This window comes from Octopus sinensis, linkage group LG6 (genome assembly GCF_006345805.1).
Source record: "Octopus sinensis linkage group LG6, ASM634580v1, whole genome shotgun sequence".
In the NCBI taxonomy this organism is placed as follows: Eukaryota; Metazoa; Mollusca; class Cephalopoda; order Octopoda; family Octopodidae; genus Octopus; species Octopus sinensis.
In genome coordinates this window covers 41,874,109-41,894,108 of record NC_043002.1, presented here as the reverse complement: position 1 = coordinate 41,894,108, position 20,000 = coordinate 41,874,109, and the positions used below count along the sequence as shown (strand labels likewise).

The 20,000-nt window shown below is 35.8% G+C and overlaps 1 protein-coding gene across 1 annotated transcript in view; it reads right to left on the bottom strand.

The window, feature by feature from the left end:
* The window catches only part of LOC115213222 (low-density lipoprotein receptor-related protein 4), a 457,280-nt gene that overhangs the window by 64,334 nt on the left and 372,946 nt on the right, over window positions 1-20,000 (bottom strand). Inside the window, exons 6-8 of the mRNA XM_036503508.1 lie at window positions 19,305-19,430; window positions 12,709-12,828; window positions 7,939-8,061 (exon numbers count right to left, since the gene is read on the bottom strand). Of these exons, the coding sequence (XP_036359401.1) occupies window positions 7,939-8,061; window positions 12,709-12,828; window positions 19,305-19,430 (369 nt within the window). The remainder of the gene's footprint in view (window positions 1-7,938; window positions 8,062-12,708; window positions 12,829-19,304; window positions 19,431-20,000) is intronic.

Sequence of the window (20,000 nt, the reverse complement as noted above, 5' to 3'; positions counted from 1 at the left end):
TGTTACCATATTTCTGTAGAAAATACACAGTTACATAGATGAGGGCTCCAGGTGATCCAATCAACAGAACAGGTAGTACATGAAATTAATGTGCAAGTAAGTGGTTGAGCATTTTGTGCAAGTGGCTGAGCACACCCTAAACGTAGTTCTTAGGGAGATTCAGCATGACACAAAATGTGACAAGGCTGCCCTGGATATGATGAAGGAGTAAAATGGATGAGAAAGTTTGTCAACACCTTGTATAGACCCTCTCCAAACTTGCTAAAAACAATGTATAATGCAGGGGTGGGGAAACTTTTTAGAGCGGCGGGCAAAAAGTTTTCTAAGAAAGAGGTTCGCAGGCAGATCACAGGTTCAAACTCTTATATCTGTGTAAATCTTGTATATATCTATATATAATTTGATATACATTAATAAAGATAAGTTTAACACAATAAATTAACGTGTAACATCTTCATTAACGCCGGCACTGAATTTAGGACGTTTATATTACTTATGACGTTTTCTATTTTTTCAGCTAAAGTGTAGTTGAGTTTCTAGGGGGTAGTATAAACCTAGGAATATGTGTTTTATAGTGGATACAAAATTTCCATTCAAATAGCAATTACCGGACAATTTCTAACCATTTTAAGTCGTAGTGGAAACACGACCTATGTTGCAAATACGCATACGAATATTGTATAAATTTTGATTAAAAAATGTACTATATTTTGTACATATGAATATATCAGCCTGTGGGCACAATAGCGCCCATAGGCAGTGGTTTCCCCACCCCTGGTATAAAGCCTTACTCCCTTGCACACATGCACAATACATTTGTATTGGGTATGAACTCGTGATCCCATTAATTCAATATTTCTTTTAATAGATACTTCCACAGCACAGGTCTCGTTAAGAAGGCGGCGAGTTGGCAGAAGCATTAGCATGCTGGGCGAAATGCTTAGCGGCATTTCGCCTGCTACTATGTTCTGAGTTCAAATTCCGCCGAGGTTGACTTTGCCTTTCATCCTTTCGAGGTCAATTTGCACTGGGGTCGATATAAACAATCTAATCCGTTTGTCTGTTCTTATTTGTCCCCTTCTGTATGTAGCCCCTTGTGGGCAGTAAAGAAATAAGAAGCTTGCTTCCCAAACACATGGTTCTGGGTTCAGTCCCATGGCGTGTTACCATGGCCAAGTGAGTAGAAACTGAAAGAAGCCCATTGTATATATTTATGTGTGTGTCTTCCTGTCTATGTTTGCTTCCCCCCCACTCCATCACTTCACAACTAATGTTGGTGTTTGCGTCCCTATAGGTTAATGGTTTGGCAAAACAGACCAATACAATAAGTACTAGACTTACAAAGAATAAGTCTTGGGGTTGATTTCTTTGACTAAAAAAACCCTTTAAGGCAGTGCTCCAGCATGGCCAAAGTCAAATGACTGAAACAATTAAAAGTATAAAAGAATAAAACTTTTAATTACCACGATAAACAAAGTACTAACAAGAAAGTTTCTATATGGTTGCTCAAACTGTTAGAAATAGCAGCCAAATTTCCCTCATATTGCACAGGTGCAGGTGTGGCAGTGTGGCAAGAAGTTTGCTTCCCAACCACATGGTTCCAGGTTCAGTCCCACTATACAATACCTTGGGGAAGTGGATTCTATTATAGCCTCAGACTGACCAAAGACTTGTGAGAAGATTGCTAGACGGAAACTGAAATAAACCTTGTCATATATATGTATATTTATGCGTGTGTCCTTGTGTCTGTGAGAAAAACAGCACCATGATGCAATTCACTCTGCCAGAAATTTGGAAATGACATGATGTACTGCTTGGCACTCCCACAAGAAGCTCCAATATGAATATTTCAGAGTGTTTGGATGTCAATCTGAGGAGTGATAAGAATCAAACATCCAGTCAACATCACGGTGTTTGGAGTGACCACTAGTGATGGTGACGTTATGCCTCCATTCATCTTTCCTCAGACTCAACATGGAGGCTTAACCCTTTAGTGTTCAGATTATTCAATCAAACATAATGCCTATTGATTCCCATTGATTTGAATTAATCATGCATTATCTCATGTCTTCAAGATCTTGATGGTGTAATTACTTAATGTAGAATAACATTGCAGGGTAGGTGCAAGAGCCTGGATCTGGTCAGTTTGAACATAAAACAGATTAACTATTTTGGCCGGATATGGCCGGTTTAAATACCAAAGGGTTAAATCAAGTGCCTGGAGGAGGCAGTGCTGCCTTGGAACAACAGGGTGACTGCTGGAAGACTCTGTGTCTGTCAACAGGACTCTACACTATGCCACACAAGCAGCAGAACCCAAGCACAACTGTCAAACAATTTTTATAACTACGTCACCCCTAACATTCGGACACCTAACTCTACAGACTGCAACCCCCTTGAATATTATGTGTGGAGTGCAGTTGAGCAAGAGACCAGCATAACTCCTTGTAACACCAAAAATGAACTGAAGGTAAGGATTATAGCAGCATACACCAACTTAAACAAGACCGTCCAGAAGAGTTGCAGGAGATTCCAAAGTCATCTGGAGGCCATGGTTGAAGCCAATGGCGATTTTATTGAATAAATTTACTCTTTTAGTCTTTCAAGATATTTCTATGTAATTTTGGTAAATATATCTGTTAAATTGAGATGTCAGTGATAGTTTCATTTTTGCGTGTATATATAATTGCCATCAATATATATATATATATGTGTGTGTGTGTGTTTTACAACTGCTTGACAACTTAAGAGTTCAGCAAAAAGAGACTGACAGAATTAGAATAAGTACCAGGCTTTAAAAAAAGGTTAGTGCTGGGGTTCAATTTGTTTAACTAAATCCTTCAAGGCAGTGCTCCAGCATGGCATCAATCTAATGACTGAAACATTTAAAACATTATATATATATATATATATATATATATATAATGTACATATACACATACACACACATCATGGTATTTTGCAGGGATTATTCTGCCAATAACAACATACACACTGGTTATAGCTCACTTCCTTATCAACTGACAGATTTATCAAATTCGTACACGTCTGTAAGCTTCTTAATTAGTTTTCTTTCACCGACAGTTTTGATCTCTCAGTGTTTGGTCTTTTATAAACCGGCTGTTGTTGTTGGTGATGATGCCGATTCTATAAATGTAAATAGGCACACATACATATATATATATATATATGATGTGTGTGTGTGTAGCTACAGTGCTGATATGTCTGTATGGTAATCAGTATCCAACTGTGTGCATACGCATGTGTGTGAATTTTTGTTAATACATTATTTTCTATTGTGCTGTCAATTGCACTAGATTTAATTTATAGCGTTAGCAGATAAGATGGTGTGGATATGTGGACATTGTGGTCATTATTTTGGTTTTATTGCAATTTATTTCCTTCATAGGATCCACATATTGCCATTACTAGTCTGTGTTATCTATATTAATGCTAGTAATTTGTGTATTAAACTTGTAAATCTGATCTAGTATATTAGACTGTCAGTCTACCTAGCTTAATATGTATGTATATATGTATATGTCTTATATGTATATAGACGTACAAGAGAGAGAGGAGAGGGTGATTGATGTATGAGTATCAAAAAATATACATTAATTAAGAGCTCAATTAATAATAGGTTATTAAACTCCAGTACTTTATTACAATGCAGTAAATCCAGGTGGAACAAACTTGCATTGTATACACAGAACTGGTTAATAAAGATAATTTAGAACAACAAGTTTAGAATGAAAAGCAGAAAAGCATAAATTTCACATATAATTCATAATTTAATTATGCTCAACAGCTGTTTCGTTGGCAATAAACATTATTGTTTATAATGATTACATAATTAAGTTACATAGTTAATTTAAATAGATGTTGTCTTAAACCGTCAGGAGAATAACTCTCATGGAACCAACATGGACTAAAAAGTCCTAGAGATACTACAAAAATGCAATATTTTCACCAATTTCTTAGACAAGATTAGCAAAACTGGCAGACTATATAAATATTCTATCTTACAAAATTATACATAAATTGTGTGCGTTTTTCTTCTTTTGTTATATATTCTTTTTACTCCAACTCACCATGTGGGGAAAATCTCTTTGATAAAACTCCTTACTACTATATGAGTGAAAAATTGCACAGAAAGATGGCAAGGGAACATGTGAAATACATGAGAAAACAAAGTAAATAACATTGATCATTTTGGTGATATCAACAACAAAATGCTGCTGGGATAAGAGAGAGGGCATAAAGAGTAGAATGAGACAAGTAGATAAGACAACATTAAGACAAGATATGCACAACAGTAATGTTAATAGAGAAGGAAGTACTCCTATAGGAGGACTTCAGAAGGAAAGTAGAGAGATAGAAAGATAAGATGGAAAGAAAGGTAAACTAAGATGAACCAGGGCCTGAAGTAATGGCACAGGCAGGAGCCAAAGAAACCATGGTAGATCAATGAAGTGGTTGAGCAAAAAGAGGATGGGTGAAAGAAGAAAACAGAATGGTCACACACTACTATAAAGGGAGGAGTGGCTGTGTGGTAAGTAGCTTGCTTACCAACCACATGGTTCCAGGTTCAGTCCCACTGCGTGGTATCTTGGGCAAGTGTCTTCTGCTATAGCCTCGGGCTGACCAATGCCTTGTGAGTGGATTTGGTAGATGAAAACTGAAAGAAGCCTGTCGTATATATGTATATGTTTGTGTGTCTGTGTTTGGTCCCCCTAGCATTGCTTGACAACTGATGCTGGTGTGTTTACATCCCCGTCACTTAGCAGTTCGGCAAAAGAGACCGATAGAATAAGTACTGGGCTTACAAAGAATAAGTCCCGGGGTCGATTTGCTCGACTAAAGGCGATGCTCCAGTATGGCCGCAGTCAAATGACTGAAACAAGTAAAAGAGTAAAAAGAGTAAAGAGTAATGAAAGGGGGAAAGGAAACGGTGTATAAATATGGTTTAGTGTTTAGGACATTCTTCAGCTCATGATGATAAGGTCATGAGATCAATACCCAATGGCATGTTGTGTCTCCTGAGCAAATTACTTTATCTCAAATTGCTCCAGTGCATTCAGCTGGTAAAAAGTAGTTGTACCTGTAATTTACAGGGTCAACCTTGTCACATACTGTGTCATACTGAATCTTCCTGAGATCTATGTCAAGGGTACACATGTCTGTGGAGTGCTCAACCACTTGCACATTAATTTCATGAGCAGGCTGTTTCATTGGTCAGGTCAACTGGAAAACTTGTCATAACCGATGAAGTTCCATCTGTGTGTGTGTGTAGGAGACATGGCTGTGTGATTAAGAAGTTCACTTCACAACTAACTGGTTGTGAATTCAGCCCTGTTACATGGCACTTTGGTCAAATGTCTGAATTGAGTGAATTTGGTATACAGAAATGGTATGGAAGTTCATTGTATGTGTGTGTGTGAGTCTGCGAGTCTGCAAGTGTGCACGTTTGTGTTTCACTGCTCCTCAACATGTGCAAGCTTGTTTACATCCCCCTGACTTAGCAGTTAGACAGAAAAGATCAATATAGTAAGTACCAAATTTAAAATCAAAATCAAATGGAAATTGTAGTAGTGATACCCATGCCAGTGGCATGTAAAAAGCACCATCTGAATGTGGCTGATGCCAGCGCCACCTTTACTGGCATCCATGCCAGTGCCACGTAAAAAGCACCAACCAATCGTGGCCATTGCCAGCCTCCTCTGGCCCATGCTGATGGCACATAAAAAGCACCCACTGGCGTTAGGAAGGGCATCCAGCTGTAGAAACACTGCCAAATCAGACTGGAGCCTGGTGCAGCCTCCTGGCTTCCCAGACCCTGGTCGAACCGTCCACCCCATGCTAGCATGGAAAACAGACATTAAACAATGATGATAATGATGACTGCAGTCGATTTCATTATCAAACACAACAAAACAAAACCTTCAAGCCACAATCTACTGACCAGAAACGAGTAAAACACTAAAAGCATTGGTTTATATTATTACACTGTAGTATAGGTGAGAGAAGGGTCTATTTTTATTGTGGGAACAATGAAAAGAGACCGGTGCCATGCTCTACCAACACACCTTGGAGAAAATTGACAGCTCAGTGAACAACATTGGAATAGTAATCCTGTCTACCTAGTGACGGAATCTAACACTCTGACTTGTTACCAAATCCATCTGTAGGTGGAAAGACAGATACAACTTCAATAGAAAGATATGTAGATATGTGGAGTTAGAACTTCCCCTATACACCTCCATCTCTGCAATAATATGCAATAGTAAGTACTAGCAGGACCCATGAATATTTCACAGAATTAATGGTAAATTTATTGGGTTATTTCTGAAAAATTTATCCCAAAATCCTGAAAGCATAGACTGTGTTGTGTCTATATGAAAAAATAGCTGCTCATCTGCTACTCATTGAAAAGTGAAGGAAATTGGAATATGATGATCACTTAATGCACTTCATATATATATATATATACTTTATGCACAATTTTATAGACTTAATACACAGCACTTTCCTCTTTCTCTTTCATTCTTTGCCTTATCCTCTTTTTCTCTCTTTTTTCTTTCTCCCTCTTTTTCTCTCACTTTTTGTCTTTTTCTTTAACTAATGACATGGAAGCATTAAAGGAAAAAAACTTAATTAAAAAAAAATTACACATTTCACTCACCACCATCCTCCCTCTTTATCTAATTATGTGAAAGCATTACGGAAGGGCTAAGTAACGAAGGAACAAGCAGAATTATTATAAGATACTCTAACTTAGAGATAGTATACAATATTTCAGAGACCATACAATGAAGTAAGGAATATAATATAATATAATGATATAAAAATAGTCTGCATAGGGACTTAAGTGGAAAAAATATATAATCAAACACCTGCACGATTTAACGCAATATATAATATAAGATGTACATATTAAAACAAAAATAACTAAGAGTAAGACAAACAGACAAATTGACAATGGTGACATCATGAAAGGAATTGGATCCCAAGGCAGTGTGTTGAAAAATGTGTGAATATCGCTAGTGCTATTGTCTGCTATACTGAAATGTGAGAGTAAAAATTTCAGGTTGTACCTGCTAGTTGATATTAGCACTATCTTTTTGTTCATTACTGGTTTGGAGTAGTTTGTAATGTGTTTTTTTTTTTTTTCTTTGCAGTCAAACATATACTGCACTATTTCGTTTTTGGATTTGGTTTGCAAGATTCTTTATATGAGTTCATAAAATTTCCCCTTATTTCTTATTTTTATTTTCCTAAAATTTCCGTTGCGTCTTGCAACCTTTTCAATAGTCTTGACCGGTGAGTGTGTTACATTATAAAGCACGAAAAGAAAATGAATCTCCCCAGACACAGCAGAACATACTGCACTGTTTTGAACAATTACTGTCTGGCTCTATACAAAATCGAACATGCAACATCAAGGAACCCACCTTGATTGTTCTTCCAAATATGTTTTGAGAATCATGTACTGTTTTCTTTGTGTGATGTTGGAAAAACATCATATCCTGGTACTGTAGGATGTTTTTTGTTAAACCAATGTAAGACACCATACTATTATATATTTTGCAGCTGCAGTGGCCAATATATGTCAATTAACATGTTTTCTCATGCACACACACAAGAATATAGATAAATACACACCTACATATAGCTGATACTTATGCTTGTTATCAGCTTCACTGACCAATTCTGCTAGCAAGACATCAGAAATATACTACAGAGACAGGTAATTGAAATATATGACAGACAAGAATGTTTCTAACTTGAATTTGGCATTTGAACTCATAATCTTTCTGGAGAATTTACTGTTGTTTCAAAATATTCTTTGGATTGCTGAAATTAATTCTCACCTGACACGTAACCTGTGTCAGGTGGACAGCTGAGAAAAAGAGAAGTGAAAGATATGAAAATTAATACCTTTTTCGCAGTTTTCTTCATCGGAGTGATCTGAACAATCAGGATGACGATCACACTTCCAAGACATTTCAATACACTGACCATTCTTGCATTGAAACTTATTGCCAGTACAGCTGGGTGATGCTAGTTAAGAAAGAAGGGGAGAAAAAAAAAACCCAAAAGATATTAAGAGTTTAACATGAGACATAATATTTTACTATAAAAAATAACAGATTTACTAAGACTTTTTTTTTATGGTATTTGAAAAATATCATTTGTTGGTATATATATTGTCAGATGGTTTTTTTTTTGTTAAACCAAAGTAAGACATAGTACTACTATATTTTTTACAGTAGTAGTGGCCAACATACATCAATAAACATGTAGTCATACATACATAAATACACACACACATATGTATACATATACACAGCATTGAAGGCGGATGTTAACCCTTTCATTACTATATTTCTGACCAAAATACACCCCTCATGAGTTTCAATTAAATTCTAAAATAATCATGAATCTAGGCTTGTTTCATTAAATAACTGTAACTTTTTTACTTATCAACATATTAATGTGATATTTGGAACATAATTAAAGAAAGGGTTCTTAATCGATTCTATTGCATAACTTTTGTCTCAAAGTGACTTTAATGATGATGAAATGAAAATGAGTCTGTGTGTGTGTGTGTGTTTAATATTGGCATAATGAACCCCCAAGATACAACAAAATCTCCTTCCGACACAAGTTCACATCAAGAATCTTGGAAACCAAATACAAAAACAAAATAAAATATTCCTCAGAGTCTTCTGGAAATATATAATTTGTTTAAAACTGACTTGAATGCAAGGAGAAATACACCAAGTAATCAAATGGAAAACTTGCATTGCTGCGGGGTCAAACTTGCTTTCCTTGCCTCTAAAATTTCTAAAATAGATACCAGTATTGATACATATACAATTTTGCTTGTACAAATTTATATTCATGCTTAAAAAATGTCATTTATAGTAGCAATGTCATATCAGTGAAGAATAGATCTTTTGTTTAGCTTGTATAACATTCCTGACAATACTGTCTGTCTCCCTTCAAGTCTTTTTTTTCAACAATTACTAAACCTCATAAGGTAAAAACAGGGTCGCCCCCTCCCACATAATTATCTCTTGCCATAATACAAGGAGGACATTACAAGTGAATGGTGCCAAAGTCTCCAGGAACAACTTCTTGAAACAATAAAACAGAAGAGGAGAGGGGGAGAGAGAGAGAGAGAGAGATTGGAATCTTAGTTCAATATTTTGTATTGCATTGATTGTGACTTTTACACTAAGTAATCAAATGTTGTATCATCCGGATAGCACTGGCAAAACTTAATTGTACAAGACTTTCAGGTTCATTACATTTAATTAACACTAATTAGAATAAGCAAACATAACTTTCCTTTAACGATATGTAAAGGTTTACAGTCACTGCCTGCCTGCCTGCTGTTGGTTCTGAATGCAGTGATGGACAGTATAGTGAACCGTAACTTTTCATATTACAGACAAGTCACTAATAGAAAACATTCTTGATGGCAGCAAAAACATAATGAGTCATTGTACAAAGCAGTGTTCCAATGAAAACATGATTGGGTAATGAAGTGATCATGTCATCATCATCACCATTATCAGCACCACCACTACCACCACTGTTTTTAACATCTGTTTTTCCATGCTACCATGGGTTAGACAGTGCCCTGGGACTGTCTTTAACATGTTTACTGCCATGGCCTGTTACTGCAACTCACCAGTGGTGCCATGTATTTCATGTGGTCATACTGCATACTATTTGATTACAAGGAAATGTCATTTATTTGCATTTTTACAATATTTCATTATTAAACTTTAATATTTAATACACATCTTCTCTAAACCCTTTAGCATTCAGATTACTTTGTCAAATGTATTGCTTATTTATTCACATTGTTTTATCTTATAGCTTCAAGATTTCAGTGATGTGATTGTTTATTTTCAGAGTGACATTGTAGGGCAAGTGTAAGAGGCCAAGTCTTGCGGGTTTGAACATAAAACAAGTAGAATATTTTGGCTGGATATGGTCAGTTTATATGCTAAAGGGTTAAATATCCTTGAAACCATGCTAAAGATACAGAATAAAATATTTTCTCACTGGTAATGAATATGGCAGTTGTGTGAAAATTGCAATGAACCACCAAGGGTACCTGTGATGCTTAACAGGAGTTCCAAGGTTTTTGAGAAGTATGGAACCACCACTCAACCACTAATGACCCAGAATTGTAGCAGCACCAGTTAGGGCCCCAGCTATAGGTTAACTGGTAGGTCAATCAGGCAAATGGAGCTCATTGGTTAAGGAGTGGGGTTTGGTGTCATACTTACCTAGAGTAAAACCTGAAGAAAAATCAGGAATTGGAGCCCCTGAGACAGTTCAATGTTGTCTATCTCTCATTCTGGCAACTCAATGCAATGATGCTTGTGCCAAATTGTAATGGCCGTGCTATTCCTTTGGATCCATCATTGACACGGAGAGTGGGGAACACACTACAACAACATGTCTTCCATACCATACCACTCAAGTCTGGAACCTATTAAACACTCTAGAAAGGAGAGGTAGAACAGGACTGCTCCAGTGAGGGGTGGACAACTAGGACCTTTATCTATGGTCATTAATGACCAATGGAGGCCTCAGATGGGTTGGACAAGTCTTCTCTACTTTCGTATTTCACCCCTTGTCTCAGTTCTTTATCCCCTCCTTCATAAGACTTCAACCTCCAGAGATCAGTTTCCACATCTTCCAATGTCTTCCTCTTTTGCAGATGCCTTCCACTGAGATCCTTTAGCACTTCTTTACCCAACTTTGTTTCTCCTTATGCATCATGTCTACACTACCAATATATTCGCATCTCTTTGCCATAACAACTAATTTATTTCATGCTCAATTTTTCTCTTGACTCAGTTTTGCTCCTTCTTTTCTTTCCCAGCATCACATCGTCTCACAAATTTGCATAAACATAAAGTTATTGTAACATATGTAAATATGTATCTCCTAAACAACATTTCTAATATTCTTATACAGACATATACTCTTTTACTTGTTTCAGTTATTTGATTGCGGCCATGCTGGAGCACTGCCTTTAGTCGAGCAAATTGATCCCAGGACTTATTTTATCGGTCTCTTTTGCCGAACCGCTAAGTCATGGGGACATAAACACACCAACATCAGTTGTCAAGCGATGTTGGAGGGGACAAACACAGACACACACATATATATATATACACATATGTGATGGGCTTCTTTCAGTTTCCGTCTACCAAATCCACTCACAAGGCTTTGGTCGGCCCAAGGCTATAGTAGAAGAGACTTGCGCATGGTGCCACGCAGTGGGACTGAACCCGGAACCATGTGATTGGCAAGCAAGCTACTTACTACACAGCCTCTCCTGCATATAAATGTATGCAGAAGTAGAATAATTGAAAAATTATGGTACTGAACTAACAGCATACAGTTCTTGGATTGAAATCCATAGTAACATTTATTTTTATCTTTGGGTGTTTGCACTTAATTCTGATCTTCTGGGAATGTTACTTAACATATATTCCAAAAGTAGATTTATCAGTCATTTGTTTAATATCACGACACCAATCACTAATCAACTAAATACTAATCTTGCTGTCAAATTTGAGACAATTCTAACCTTTACGTTCAGCTAATACCTTGTCCTTCTATATGCTCAAACGATAAACCAAGAGTTTAGACTTTAACGTCATAAAACTGAAGTTAAACATAAGCTCTTTATACAAAATACTAGCCTTTAGTATTACAGAAATGGAGCTAAAAGCTGGCCCTCAACATCATAAAGCTGGAACTAAACACAAGCTCTTACTAAAATAAGAACTAATCACTAGCCTTTAACAACACTCAGTACTTAAGAGACATCTTAAATTGATTATATTTGCAAATAACTATAGAAATCTATATACGTTTGTATGTGTGTATGTATGTGTGTGTGTGTAGACATATATATATGTTTACCATATATACAAATGTGAGGCTGTTTTGTTGCAGATGAATGCCTGTTCAATTTATATTTACATATAGATACAAGAATATATATACAGATATATGTAAATGATTCATTTTTGTCAGTTTTGACAATGAATATTCAGTTGTTCAAAGGATGAAATTACAAACACATTGAATTACAGAATATCAAGTAGCTGAGTATTCAACAGATATATTTATGCCCTTAACAAGAAGAATCTTGCAAATGGACACAGAGAGCTCTTTGAATTTCCACTTACATACAAACCATCCATGCCAGTATAGAGAAGCACACATAAAACAATAATATATTCTAATGATATAAATAAATAATGATAAATATATACTCATCTCATGATGAATATTAAATAAAAATATCTAACTTAGGATATAAAGTCATATGTTTAAGAATAGATTAACTTGATCTCATAACTTGATTAGTATTTATTTCATCAAGTCTGAAAGGATAAATGGAAATGTCAACCTTAGCAAGGTTTGAACTCAGAATGTAAAATTACTTGACTAAATACCACAGGTATTTTGCTCACTATTTACCAACTCTATAAACCTTCACCCTTACAATAAAAATAAATGATGATAAATATATATAGAAAAATCATTAACCCCAGAAACAGGATTATTATTAATTAGCTATTCATTTATATAATACATCTCAATTAATAGGATAAAGAATATATAAATAATATACTTATAAGAATATATAAATAATATACTTACAACAGTCAAATTCATCAGATTCATCATGGCAGTCAGATTCTCCATCACATCTCCAAGTTCCATTGATACAAACACCATTCTCACAACGGAATTCTCCAGGATGGCACAAGGTTGCATTACCTGGCATAATAATAATAATAACAATAACAACAACAACAATAATAGTAATAATAATAATGATGATGATGACAATGATGTCATATTTTGGCACAAGTCTAGCAATTTTGGGGGGAGGAGTCAATTAGATCGACCCCAGGGCTCAACTGGTACTTATTTTATTGACCCTGAAAAGATGGAAGGCAGAATTTGAACTCAGAACATAAAGATGGATGAAATACTGCTAAGCATTTTGCCCAGCATGCTAATGATTCTGCCAGCTTGCTGCCTTCATAATAATAATAATAATAATAATAATAATCCTTACTACTAAAGGCACAAGGCCTGAAATTTGGTGGAAGGGGACTAGTTGGTTTCATCAACCCAAGTGTTTCACTGGTACTTAATTTATCGACCCCCAAAAGGATGAAAGGCAAAGTTGACCTTGGCAGAATTTGAATTCAGAATGTAAACACGGACGAAATGCCACTAAGCATTTTGCCTGTCATACTAATAGTCCTTTCTATTAGTCAATTACATTGATCCCAGTGCTCAATTGGTATTTATTTCATCAACTTCGAAAGCATGAAAGACAAAGTCAACCTCAGTGAAATTTGAACTCAGAACACAAAGCTGGAAGAGTTTCATTCAGTCTGGTAACGGTTGTTCTAGCTCACCACCTAAATAACAATAGTTTGAAATTTTGGCACGAGGCTCAATATAATCGATCCCAGTATTTAACTGGTACATATGTTATCAACCCCGAAAGGACAAAGGGCAACGTTGACCATGGCAGTATTTGAATTCCAAATGTAAAAGAGTTGGAAGAAATACCACTAAGCACTTTGTCAAAGATGCTAATGATTCTGCTAGTTACACACAAAGCCAGAAATTTGGAATGAAGGGGTTAGTTGATTAGATCAATTGTAGTACTTCACTGTTACTTCATTTTATCAGACCCAAAAGGATGAAAAATAAAGTTGACCTCAGCAAGGATTGAACTTAGAATGTAAAGAGCCAGAATAAACACTGCAGGGCACTTTGTCTGACATTCTGATGGTTCTGCTAACTTACTACTCTCTCTTTTACTCTTTTACTTGTTTCAGTCATTTGACTGTGGCCATGCTGGAGCACCACCTTTAGTCAAGCAAATCGACCCCAGGACTTATTCTTTGTAAGCCTAGTACTTATTCTACCGGTGTCTTTTGCTGAACCGCTAAGTTACGAGGATGTAAACACACCAGCATCAGTTGTCAAGCAATGGTGGGGGGACAAACACAGACACACAAACATAAACACACACACACATATATTTATATACATACATATATATGATGGACTTCTTTCAGTTTCCGTCTACCAAATCCACTCACAAGGCTTTGGTCGACCCAAGGCTATAGTAGAAGACTGAACCAGGAACCATGTGGTTCGTAAGCAAACTACTTACCACACAACCGCTCCTACACCTACCACTAATAATAATAATAATAATAATAATAATAATAATAATAATGATTTCTACTATAGGCACAAGGCCTGAAATTTGGGGAGGGGTATTGTTGATTACGTTGACCCTAGTGTTTCACTGGTGCTTAATTTATCAACTCAGAAAGGATGAAAGGCAAAGTTGACTTTGGTGGAATTTGAACTCAGAACGTAGTGATGGATGAAATACCATTAAGCATTTTGTATAGCATGCTAATGATTCTGCCAGCTCATTATCATAACAACAACACCAACAACAACAATGGTCAAACCATCCAACCCATGCCAACATGGAGAAGGGATGGTAAATGATGATGATGATGATGATGAACAACAACAACAACAATAATAATAATAAAAAAAAATTTCTAATGATTTATAATATAAGAAAAATACAAGATTATGGAGAAAGGGAGAGTGAATGCAAGAGAGAAAGCAACTTGTGATTTCATACATTTAATTGCATGCAATATTACAAAAAGAAATTTTATGTATGAGAGCTTATTCTTCTTATTTTATTTTATTTTATCTTTATTTTATTTTTTTCCTAAATGTTAAATCACAGAAATCTGGGGTTTTTTTGCTGCCAAAATACTTCAAGAAATTTGGCAAGTCATAAAAAGAAGAAAAAAAGAAAAAAAAATTGGAAGAAAGAAAAAAATAAACACGAGACATAAAAAAAAAATTTTCAGATAATTATTTCTCATTCTCACTTACCCCAAAACCCCACCACACACACAACAGACACGTGAAAATGTGAAACAATATTTATCCATTAAGATTTTCAATAAGATTGAGAGGGAGCTGAGCGTTTATTGCTTTTTCTTCTTCTTTCTTTTATGGTATATAACATTAGACATAGGCAGATTTACAATAATTGGTTGAGATTGACCTCACTAATCTTAAATAAGTTTCTAATCTCTCAGTCAAGAGTTAATAACTATTATCTTACAACTGTTCTAGCAAATCTGGCTGTTGGCAGCCAGCTTCAAATAATTTCAGATAAAGACGAAGCTAAGGAGACTTCGACTTGCAAGGAAAAAAGAATAATAAAATCTATATATTTGTATTATGCAGGTACATACATACACACACACACACATGTGCATGCATGTATGAATAGTCAAATTCTGAGTCCATCTTCAATCACTTATTTGTTTCAGTCATTGGACTGTGGCCCTGCCATTCAGCAGGATTGAACCTGAAACCCTATGCCTGCACCCAGTATTTATTATTGTTTTAACTTAATTTCAGTCAGTCAAGAAGATAGCGTCTGTGACACTTTACAGGAAGAAGAAAGAGGAAAGTATTCTTGAACCTAACTCATAGCCCAACTGCTTGCAATAGAGTGGACCCCACTAAAGGAATCTAAAGTATGAGGTCATAAGCATTAAACTGGGCAATGGATTAAGCCAATCACCCAAGGAGGTATAGCAGGTTTTGAACTCAATGCAAAGAGTTGAAATATATTATAATGCTCAGATATTCCTGCAGAGCTACTGATCTGCCAACCTAGATTGGTACATTTTTTTTTCATCAATGTAGAAACAGTGAAAGGTGAAGTTAATCTTGGCAGGATTTGAACTCAGAGTGCAGTGGGTTGGAACCAATAGTTAGGCATGCTATACAAAGCCCAAACAATTCTACTAATTCACCACCAGTATCATTATCATCATCATTTCACATCAGTTTTCCATGATGGCATGGGAGAGACAGTTTGACAGGGGTTGGTGAGCCAGCATGGTTTCTACAACTGGGTGCTCTTCCTAACACCAACCACTACACAGTGTATTGGGTGTCTTTTACATATCACCAGCACAGGTGCCTTTTACATATCACCAGCATAGGTGCCTTTTATGTGTCACCAGCTTTCAGCCTCCTACCTCATAGCTATCCATCACATGTGTTAGCACAGACATGTCCTTTGTCTCCCACTAGAGCATTCTATCGGGGGCTTTATTCTCACTCAATTCAGCAGCTATGAACTGGAAGAGGCCTCATGACAAGTCCCACACCAATTGACTGGATGTGATTAAGGAAAATCTCCAGAGGCTTGACATCACTTTGGAGGATGGAGAGGGGTTGGCATGGGACCACCAGCAATGAAGAGCACTAGTGGACCTGGTTGTCTCTATGCATGATGACATCTCTGGGACCACTAACCTGGGATGATCCCAGCCCCATCAAGCAACAGTATGAAGCAAGCAAGCAAGCATATATATATATATATATAATATACATAACTGATTTAGATGAGCCTGGGATGCATCATCAATAAAAAAGGTATTATAGATTGGGGCATAAAAACAAGGATTTGGAAAGCTATAGTTGCTTTCAGAATACTGAGACCTATCTGGAAATCATAGACCTTGTCAGCAACAAATGCAAAATTCATGATCTTTAATACAAATATGGAAACAATTCCTTTGTATGCATATGAAATGTAGCAATTCACAAAGCTCCAAATGCTTGTGAATAGATGTCTCTGGAACATCCTTTTTGGTGAGATGACAAGATAAACTCATTAAGAAAGCCTTGTGGGAACAGGCAAATCAACAACCTATTGAAACCCAGATCAAGAAGATAAAATGAAATTGACTGGGACACACCCATGGAAACCTGTTTCCAACATTAGAAGGTAAGCCCTTAATACTATAAGTCTAATTTATTCTAATGGTTTTTTACCATTTGAATTATTTTTAATTGCTTATTCAGGGAAAGAAAAGTAACATCCAAAAATTAATGAGAAGTGAAAGGAAAAGAAGAATTAACCTCAAATCAGAGACATGACTTGAATATTCGCTAAAGGCACTCAAGCTGACAGTATTAAGTGAATGTGTGTGTGTGTTTGTACATAAATATATGTATATATACATACACACACAAATATATACAATGAGCTTTTTTAATTTCCATCTAGCAAATCCACCCACAAAGCTTTTGGTTAACCAGCGACTATAGTAAAAGATACTTGCTCAAGGTGCCAAACAGCAGGACTGAACCTACAAATACATGGTTGGGAAGCAAACTTCCTAACCATATAGCCATGCCATATATATATATATATGTATATACCATGAAGACCCATGTTATTTACTCACTTGTTTCCACAAAAATAAAAAATAAACTTTAATGGGTGTGTAAATTACATGAGTAGATTGTTTCCAGAATTTTTTTGAAATTTTTTTTGTTGAAAAATGACATCCAAAACATAAACATTTGTACTGGAAGTTGACTCACTTAATTTACAGTAAAAAATAATGGCTTAAATATAACGAAGTTGACTTTATTTATGCTGAATGGTTTTATGCTTATTTTACCTGTATAAATTTACTAAAACCATTAAATGGTTAACTACATTTCGAAGTCTGACATTTATGCTAGTAAATACAGTACGGGCCATATTTTACATTGCTTGGAGTTTCTTATTTCTTTATTGCCCACAAAGGGCTAATCATAGAGGGGACAAACAAAGACAGACAAAGGGATTAAGTCGATTACATCGACCCCAGTGTGTTACTGGTACTTAATTTATCGACTCTGAAAGGATGAAAGGCAAAGTTGACCTCGGTGGAATTTGAACTCAGAACGTAACTGCTAAGCATTTTGCCTGGCGTGCTAACGTTTCTGCCAGCTCACCGCCTTTTGGAGTTTCTACCTATGACAATGGAGTGCCATTGACATACATAATGATATGGATATTTCTGACTGAAAAAATATAATGATATGAATAATCTTAATTTCATGTTTTTATTTTTGTCTGTTTATTACTTGGCACAGTTTTAAGTTTGTCGTACTGTTTACGCCAATTTCAAACATTAGCTTCATTAACATCGAGATGCCTTTCAGCAGCTTTATTGCCACGTTCAAATGCATATTCAACATATTCAATTTCTTCTTCGCAGTAAATGATTCATCAGTTCTGCCCATACTGACAATAACGGTAATGACAAATTTTTAGGTTTGCTTGACATTTTATAAGTGTGAAAGGGATTCAAATTTCAATACTCCATATCAAAAGTTCTGACAAGAATAGGCTGTAAAGAACTCTCAGTTTACACAGTCAGTTTGATCAGTCACCTTCTGTTGGTTGAGCAAAGTATCATCCAAGCTGATGCTTATTGGTAATTATACTTAATTTGCAACACCTGTGTATATTCATCAGCTTTGTTTTTGTTGGTAATTCATATCAACAACTTTTCCTGTGATTGTGATTTGAGAAGACACAGCAGTATCCTAAAGATCAGACATAATCTCTTGTGGGCAAGAAGTGTAAGATAAAGCTTATTATAAACAACACAAAACACTTTGTAATTTAATAGCTTTCAATGTGATACCTGTTAAACAGAAATTATTTTTATTTAATGAAAAATTTAATAAAATCTAATCATAAGTAAGTGAAATTATGCTAAATACAACTAAATTGAAAACGTTTTCCCCTGGCTATATTGGCAATTCTGAAAACTTTTGGGTGTGAATTTCATATGAGTAGAAACTTTTTATAACAAATTTTATCTTGAAAATCACCTGCGTAAAATTACACAAGTGTGCAAATTACATGGGTTTTTACAGTATATATATATATATATATATATATATATATACATACACACACACACACACACACACATAAACTGTTAGTGACAAAATGAGACATCCTGCCAAAAGAAAAAGACATGACATATACATCAAAAGTTGCTGATTTTCAGTTTCGCTCTCTCTCTCCCCTGTGTATGTGTGTGTGTGTGTGTGTGTAAGGCATAGACCAGATAATGAAAGGCTATGGTGCAAATGGCATGTCATTGGGCTGGGGCAAACTTGTCCAGTATTGAGAAAGGATATAAAATAATGTTATTGATGTTAAGATACATTTACATGTTTATGAGTAACTGTGTGTGTGTGACTTTGTATGTCTGTGTATGTGTTTGTGGGCAATTTATTTGACTAAACCCTTCAATGCGGCCTAGCCCATCATGATTGCAACAAGCAGAGGTTAAAAGACAGAAGATACTTACCACAGTTGATTTCATCTTCCCAATCCCCACAGTCATTCCGACCATCACATTTCAGATGGGCTGCTATACAATGTCGATTCCCTGGGCAAAATATTTCATTGGACTTGCAGTTTTCTTTACTAAATTCTGAAAGATACAAATCATAGATATTTTTTAGTCATCATAATCATCTCTACCCCCATCCCCCAGTATTGAATTTTCAATGTCCATGTTTCCATGCTTGCATGGAAATTTTTTTTTCCAGATGATAATTTTTGCTGAAGCAGATATTTCTATGGCCGGAAGATCTCCCAGTTGCCAGCTCTCACCTGTTTCCAAGCAAGGTAATACTTCCCTTAATCTAACAAGCAACAATCAACTCAATCATACTTTTTCTAGACAACTGCAAACAAACAAGAACATTTATACAAATATTGACTGACTTTTTTGTTTACAACCAGTACACTGTCAAGACAAAGGGAACACACCTACACACCCATATATATATATATATATATATATATATATATATAATATAAAATCTGTTCTGTCTGTCTGTGTGTGTGTCTTCTAGGATCTCGGGCATCCTCCATCCAATTGCGCTCAAATTTGATATTTAGATACTGACAGTATCAGGGCATGTATAAGTCTTGAAAAAATTACAAAAATCGATTCCAGGTGAGAATATGATCAATAAAGCCGTGGGAACGTGCATTT